Source organism: Myotis myotis, unplaced genomic scaffold, assembly GCF_014108235.1.
Source record: "Myotis myotis isolate mMyoMyo1 unplaced genomic scaffold, mMyoMyo1.p scaffold_m19_p_1, whole genome shotgun sequence".
Taxonomy (NCBI): domain Eukaryota; kingdom Metazoa; phylum Chordata; class Mammalia; order Chiroptera; family Vespertilionidae; genus Myotis; species Myotis myotis.
In genome coordinates, this window is record NW_023416313.1 from 85,637,925 (window position 1) to 85,645,456 (window position 7,532).

The 7,532-nt window shown below is 43.8% G+C and overlaps 1 protein-coding gene across 1 annotated transcript; it reads right to left on the reverse strand.

Annotated features, from left to right (window-relative positions):
- Positions 1-2,312: 2,312 nt before the first annotated feature.
- Positions 2,313-7,002, reverse strand: RPL34 (ribosomal protein L34). The gene is made up of 5 exons (XM_036343621.1): positions 6,931-7,002; positions 5,639-5,717; positions 5,457-5,556; positions 5,026-5,129; positions 2,313-2,449 (listed from the first exon to the last, which is right to left on the reverse strand). The coding sequence occupies exons 2-5, from the start codon at positions 5,701-5,703 to the stop codon at positions 2,365-2,367; spliced, it is 354 nt and encodes a 117-aa protein (XP_036199514.1). The 5' UTR covers positions 5,704-5,717; positions 6,931-7,002; the 3' UTR covers positions 2,313-2,364.
- Between the last annotated feature and the right edge of the window lie 530 nt (positions 7,003-7,532).

The window sequence follows — 7,532 nt, forward strand, 5'->3', positions numbered from 1 at the left end:
TCACATTACAGCCTGTGTTCAGTCAAGTTGCTCTACAGAACTTTGTGTCATTAGAGCCCTGCCATGATAATGCAGGCTTTTCCTCCACAGCTGTTACTTAAAAATGACATCTCAAGCCTAGAGAAAATTAGTTTACAAAACAAGTAACTGAGTTTACATTTTAAGGCATTGTTTTGTTATTTTTAAAGTATTCATGTTTATTTTATTTTTTCCAGAAAAAAAATTATTTTTCAATTATAAAGTATCCATTTTTAGATTCTTATACCACACTATAGACGATCACAAAACAGGTCCAAGCAGTATCTATCAGCATCAGTCAGAAGAAATGAGATGTTACTCTACTTCAGAATCCAATGCTTTTCAATGATATCCCTATTAAAAATGTTTATATTGTGATTAAACATTACCCAAAATAACTGTATTGTTCTGGCTGCTTAACAATTCAATTGGAAGACATTTGGGGAAAACTTTTATCAGTCATCTGAGATGATGTTAAAGGGACCTCAGCTATCATCTCTTGTGCTGAAGTATTTATTGGGAGTCCATTCAATCTCAACTCCCTAAATACTAGTACAAGTGCAATTCTAATGGATAGTATTACACAACTTGTGCGCCTCACTGCCCTCATTTGAAAAATGGGAATAAAGGTGTCACAGGGTTGTTGGGAAGACTAAATGAAGTGCTTTGAAGTGTCAGGCACAGGGCAAATGTTAGGTATCACTACGGAGATGCTATCAAGTATTGTTAGAAAGAAATTAACTGAGTTCAAATGACAGCCTAGCCCAGGGGTGGGCAAACTTTTTGACTCGAGAGCCACAATGGGTTCTTAAACTGGACCAGAGGGCCGGAACAAAAGCATGGATGGAGTGTTTGTGTGAACTAATATAAATTCAAAGTAAACATCATTACATAAAAGGGTACAGTCTTTTTTTTTTTTTTAAGTTTTATTCATTTCAAACGGGCCGAATCGGGCCTGCGGGCCGTCGTTTGCCCACGGCTGGCCCTAGCCAACTTACTCTACTCTGCAAAATGCTGATCAAAAATCATGTCTACCAAAGAAATTAGCTGGCAGCGTGGTTCAAGGCCAGATTTCTACCTTTTTCCTTCTTTAGAAAAGGGCACCGACCAGCTGGTGTGGCTCAGCGGCTGACCTTTGACCAGGCCCTGGCTTGTCAGGGCACATGCCAGGGTTGTGGGCTCAATCCCCAACAGGGGGCATGATTCTCATTGTTGATGTTTTGATCTCTCCCTCCCACTCTGCAATCAGTAAAAATATGTATTTTTCTAAGGGCACTATTATAAAAAAAGAAATGTTTCTCTACACAAGACATCAGGCCAGTAATTGCAATGTCTAGAGCAGTGGTTCTCAACCTTCCTAATGCTGCGACCCTCTAATACAGTTCCTCATGTTGTGGTGACCCCCAACCATAAAATTATTTTCGTTGCTACTTCATAACTGTAATTTTGCTGTTATGAATCATAATGTAAATCTCTGATATGCAGGATGTATTTTCATTGTTACAAACTGAACATAATTAAAGCATAGTGATTAATCACAAAAACAGTATGTAATTATATGTGTTTTCCGATGGTCTCAGGTGACCCCTGTGAAAGGGTCGTTCGACCCCCAAAGGGGTCGCAACCCACAGGTGAGAACCGCTGGTCTAGAGGAAAAGGGTCAAAATGCACAGAATTCTCTAGCTACAGAATTTCTAGATTTCTTGGCTTGTGCAAGTAGCCTAGGATTGATTGGAAGCTTGGCATGACTTGAGGCAAAAGTAGGTTTACAGTTGTGACCACATGCGTTTTCTTGTATTACTTTCCACAGGAACAAATCTGTATACTGGGGTCTATAATTTTAATGTTCTGATCTGGATTATAAATCCAACATAAATCTGAATTTGAATTTTACTATACCATGACATTAAAAGTTTTATACTCAGGAGCTCATTTTTGCTGATAGTTTCCAGTTCTCCAAAATAGACCCGTTTGAAAGTAAACTAAGAAATAAGAGGGTTCAATGATATTAAGAATGGTTCCATTCCAAATAACTTTAAACACTGTGGTTTCTGCTCTATGAATTCTGATGAAGGAGCTACTATGAAAATGATCCAAGCAGTCTTTAAAGAAGCATTCAGATATAAGGGCTACTCTTCTCAAAAGGCCTTGTCGCCTCGAGTTAGCATAAGAAAATTCTAGCGACCATTAACCTCCCACTACTGTCATTTAGAAAAAGTAGAAATCTAGGTATCAGAGGGTCCCCAGATAACACACAGAAACAAAACCTGTATATTAACAAATTACAAGATAAATAACAGAATGAGACTTTTGTTTTTATTACTCAAAAAAGCTTCATTTTTTAATTTATTTGGCTTTCTGACTCTGTGCTTGTGCCTTCAACACTTTCACAACGATTTTCTGCTCCTCAATAAGGAAAGCACGCTTGATCCTACAAAGGAAAATGTTAAATGAATATAGTTAAACCCAAATAACGATTTAACAAAGGCAAGAAAAGTACCTGCAAAGATTTAAAGCTATGAGGGAAGATACTCAAGAACGAAAATAAAACCCCCAAGTACGAATTAAAAACTGACATTATATGGACAGACCCTGTTGGCCTAAGGTCTCCTTCCCACAGTGGTACCACCCTCCTCTTTGGAGTCACGGTAAACTGTGAAATCACACCCACAGGAGCCGGCTCTCTGCCACTATGGTAGCTTTCATTTAACCAGGACTAATGACATTACTTGATTTGTAAAGCGTCTTAGAATGTTTTAACCACATTATTGAAAATTTCCAGTGAAAGCACAGGAGTAATGCGCTAGGAACCAAAATGAAGGGGTAAAAGGTATTAGCAAGGGGTCCTTTATCAAGAGCAAAGATTCTCGACGAGAGCCTGACTGGAGCCAAGGCTACCCTTTACTGGCTGTGTGATCCTGGGCAGGTTACCTTCTTGTAGGCTCAGGAATAATTCATACCTATTTCAGGGTTTTTATAAAGCTTAAATTTGGAAGGACTTGCAATTTCTGTACTTAGAACCTCTATTTAGAGATAAATTTAAAAAATACATATATTGATTTCAGAGAAAGGAAGGGTAAAGAGAGAAACAATGATGAGAATCATTGATCGGCGGCCTCCTGCAGGCCCCCTACTGGGAATCAAGCCCACAACCAAGGCATGTGCCCTTGACGGGAATCGAACCTGGGACCCTTCAGTCTGAAGGCAGACGCTCTATGCACTGAGCCAAACCGGCTAGGGCCAGATAAAGTACATTTTTGTCAATCGTTACTTTTAGTGTATAGAACGTGGCAAATAGCAGGTACTACATCGTTTGTTAAATCCAAGCTACCTCACTTACTTCCCACAGAAATCTGTCCCACCAGTACTCTCTAGTGGTACCTCTGGTTACCTACTAGCCTGGACTCAAAACCCGGGATTTCTGATGTAATCACATCACAGAAATACAGTTGATGCCACTCTAACTCAGGACTCGCTCCTTTAGTGTCACAGCTGATGCTAATCTAAAGGCTGCACTAGATTCCCACCCAAATCTCTAGGAGCTACGGCCTGAAAAATTATATTTTTAATAAATGTCCCCATGTGAGTATGTCTGGAAAAAAAACTGGTAAAAAAGCCAAACTCCCCTTGCTTAAAATGTATAACCTCTTTGTCTCCAATGTGCCTTTCCAATTTCATCTATTCATTTCCCACCCTCAGTTCACCAGATAAAAACTATGTTCGTTCCTTGCCTACAAAATGCCCTTTCAACCCCTTGTCCAACTTACTCATCCATCAGGTTGCACCTTAAATACTATTCTCAGATTGCCAGTCCCTTGAAAGTAATTTCTCCTCTAAACTTCAGAGTTAAGTTTTCCTGCATTTCACGTAAGTTATATTTATCATGTTTCTGTATCCCTATACCGTGCCTTACCATCCCCTTACAAACTAACTCCTAGAAGGCAAAATGAACTTGCAAGGTTTGGTGTCAGGATTTGGTTTAGAAATTGGACTATATTGCTTTACAGAACGATCTGAATAAACTGGAGGCAAACTACTCTTCTGAACCAACTTCTTCACTTGTAAAGACCCATCACTTCTACCACTTAAGTCTTTGGAGACAATTTAATGTTAATACAGTCAGTGGGGTTAAGAGTAAGAGTCTCAATAAAACCTGGAGTAAATGCTGGTGTTGCCTCCTAAGAGCTATGTGAACTTAAGCAATAAGTCTTGGTTTCCTCACAAAAAGATGGTAACAAACACTTCCCTGATGAACTAGCAACAGTCTTTATCATAAAAGTGCTGCGCAAAAGTTACCATCATAAACTCCACTGCGTCCACTCCTGTCTAGGCCACTTTCACACCCGCAAGACCTAGCCCTCTACCTAAAACCCTCCTGCACCCAGCCTTCTGGTCGGAATGAGGTGTCATTTCATTAGCCTTCACCCAGAGAAACTGTTCCAAGCGTCCACCTCTTGCTGACTATTTTGTTATCCATCCTGCTGCAGTATTAGTTTCTAGCAACCAAAGGTTTCCCTGTCCTCCTCAAACCCCACTTTAAGGATCAAGCTAAAAACTGTCTTTCCTGATCGGTGACTTTTCTTGTCTACCACCTCTCACTATTCTCTGCTCCCGCCACACCAGGATATATACCTATTTTGTTCCTCTTTTTAAAAAAATCCTCACCCAAGGATATATTATTGATTTGAGACACACTTTCTACTCTCCATCTATCTTAATGTCGAAATAGTTTCTTACCTTCCTCCCCTACAAAACCAAGGTCATTTTAATTTCTACATCTAGCACAAAAGATGGCCCCAAATCCTGAAGAATCCTTTTGAACTAAGTCATTTATTATTTTGTACAGCCCCAATGATCCTTAGTCTAGGAAGGATCCTGAAGTAGGCAGCTTTCATTTAAATAAGTTATTTTTTCCACCAGTCTCCTAGTGATGATCAGCATGCAGTGTGACCGACAGACGCACACGCGTGTTTAAGAAAGCCCATGTGATTTTAGAGTCGTCTTTACCTGTCGCGGACACATTTAGCACACATGGATCCACCGTAGGCCCTGCTGACGTGTTTTTTCGTCTTAGACAACCTCATTAGAACTTTAGGTCTCACAGCACGCACCTGCACAAAGGAAATGTTGAGGTTACTTTATGATGCTTTTACAGGAACAGAAATTGTGCTCGATTTTTTTTAATAGGTTATAAGTGCGAACATTAAACTAGGTTACACCGGGAAATGGTGTCCTGGTTTATATAAGCGAATGGCATTTCAGTGTATCAGTCATTGGCTTTAAAAGAGAATCTACATGCTGGGCAGGTGTGGATTAGGGATGTTCAGAAATTCTCACCACTCCTGGTGGTGTCCTCTCCTCCACCGTTGCCATAACTTAAGAAATGAACGCTCAAAACCTCCACCGGTTAACTCACTCGTAACAAAAGGCGCACTTACTCCGCGCAGTCGGCCTGGGCACACGCCACACGCAGACTTGGGTGCCTTCCCAACCTTCTTGGTATAAAGGTAAACAATCCTGTTACCAGGGGTTCGGGACCTGGAACGGGAGAGAAGGGCGGGCGGCTCAGCACTGAGCCGAGGAAATGACAGCGGGCATGTTAACGTGTAGGAATACTTACAGCCTGGTCTTGTTGGAGGCTGTGTTGTAGGACAGCCTCCGCCGGTATGTCAAACGCTGGACCATGGTGAACACCTAGACTAAGGAGAACAGAGTAAAACTGCATCGCAGGAATGACTCACACCGTGAAAAAACAGAACGGCAGCACATACTTTATACCTTCCCCGCATTTACTCATATACACAGCAGCACCCGTAAGGAAGGTGCCGTATGGAAGGGGCCCCTTTTAAAAAGCTACTCATGCCGAAACCGGTTTGGCTCAGTGGATAGAGCGTCCGCCTGCGGACTGAGGGGTCCCGGGTTCGATTCCGGTCAAGGGCATGTACCTGGGTTGCGGGCATATCCCCAGTAGGAGATGTGCGGGAGGCAGCTGATCGATGTTTCTCTCTCATCGATGTTTCTAACTCTCTATCTCTCTCCCTTCCTCTCTGTAAAAAATCAATAAAATATATTTTTAAAAAAAAAAAAAAAAAGCTACTCATACTGGCCCGGCACATAGATGATGCTCAGGTTCAGTGTCCCGCCCGAAAGCAGCCCCGGGCAAGCGGAGTGCCGTTCACCACCAACTCTGGTTTTATAAGGAAGTCGTGTACACGAGTGACTTAATTTCCTAGTGAACGGCAAAGCATACGCAAGGCTTGAATCAACCTCATTTTTTTATCCCAAATTCCCGCAGCCACGCTGTCATCTGAGAACCGCCAGCAGTTCTCGCTCCGCGCTCCTCTGACATCACTCTGAACCGGACGGTCAGACCCCACACCGACACGGAGGGCCAATGCCAGTGTCCCCTCCGATCAGCCGCTGCTCGCGTTGGCATCTCCGAAACCACCGCAGAAAACTCCCTATAAACACGTTTTTCTCTTCCCTGCTACAGGCCTTGGGAAAGGAAATATTCTGAAACGACGACATGCCGGTCGTGCGCCCTCCCAAAGCCCGAGAACGCAGCAGGAGCGGTGTTAAAATGCCGGCGTAGGACGCGAAGATGCTCCGCTGTTTCCCAGAGTGTCCACTAGCGGGAATGCACCTCGTCTACCTCCAGACGCCGGCCTTCCAAGGCGGCACGTACCGGGCGGCGAGCTCCAACCACTCCCGGCTCCGGACGAGAGGTCCGGACCCAGGGGTGTCTGGAGCTAAACGCCGGGGCCTTGCACCACCAACCAGCCTTCCTCCGGGGCCCTTACCCCCACGACAGCTCAAAACACAGCGCCTGACAGACCCCGGATCCCGCAACTCCCCGGATGGCGGCCGATTGTAAAGGGAGTAACTACAGGGAGAACGAAAAAGCACCCATACCAGAAGTCACCGTCCCCGGAAGAGGAAAAGGGAAGCGCTTGCTAGTTCAAAGGTCAAATCGACTGCGCAGGACAGGAAGTTACGTCAACCAGGGGCGTGGTGGAGAGCGTGCCGCCCAGTTGTACGGATATTATGCAGCTTCCCTGCGTAGGCGGAGATGCTAAGCGCCGCCACGTTGTTGTACGGCAACCGGCGTGCCTCGGCTCCGTGGGCGCGGGGCGCGCTGCAGCTGTCCCCGACGCCGCCTCGCAAAGATCTTTTGGGAAGTGCTGCGGAAACGAATGCGAACGACAGAGGAGCTGCGAAGGGCAAAAGTGGCTCAAAATTAACATTTTTCGTTCCTACGGGCGCTGCCACACATTGAATCTAAAGAGGGCTAGCTCTGGACTTAGACCTGGGTTCGAATTCCAATTCTGACAGTAGGTGACTTTTGAGGAGTAACTAGCTTTTTATTTTAAGTTTAATTTATTTTTAATCCTCAACTGAGGATATGCTTTTCATTTATTTTAGAGCAATGGTTCTCAACCTTGGCTGCACATTAGGATCACCTGGGAATCTTTTTAAAATCCTGATTTCTGGGCCTCATCCTCCAGAAATTCTGT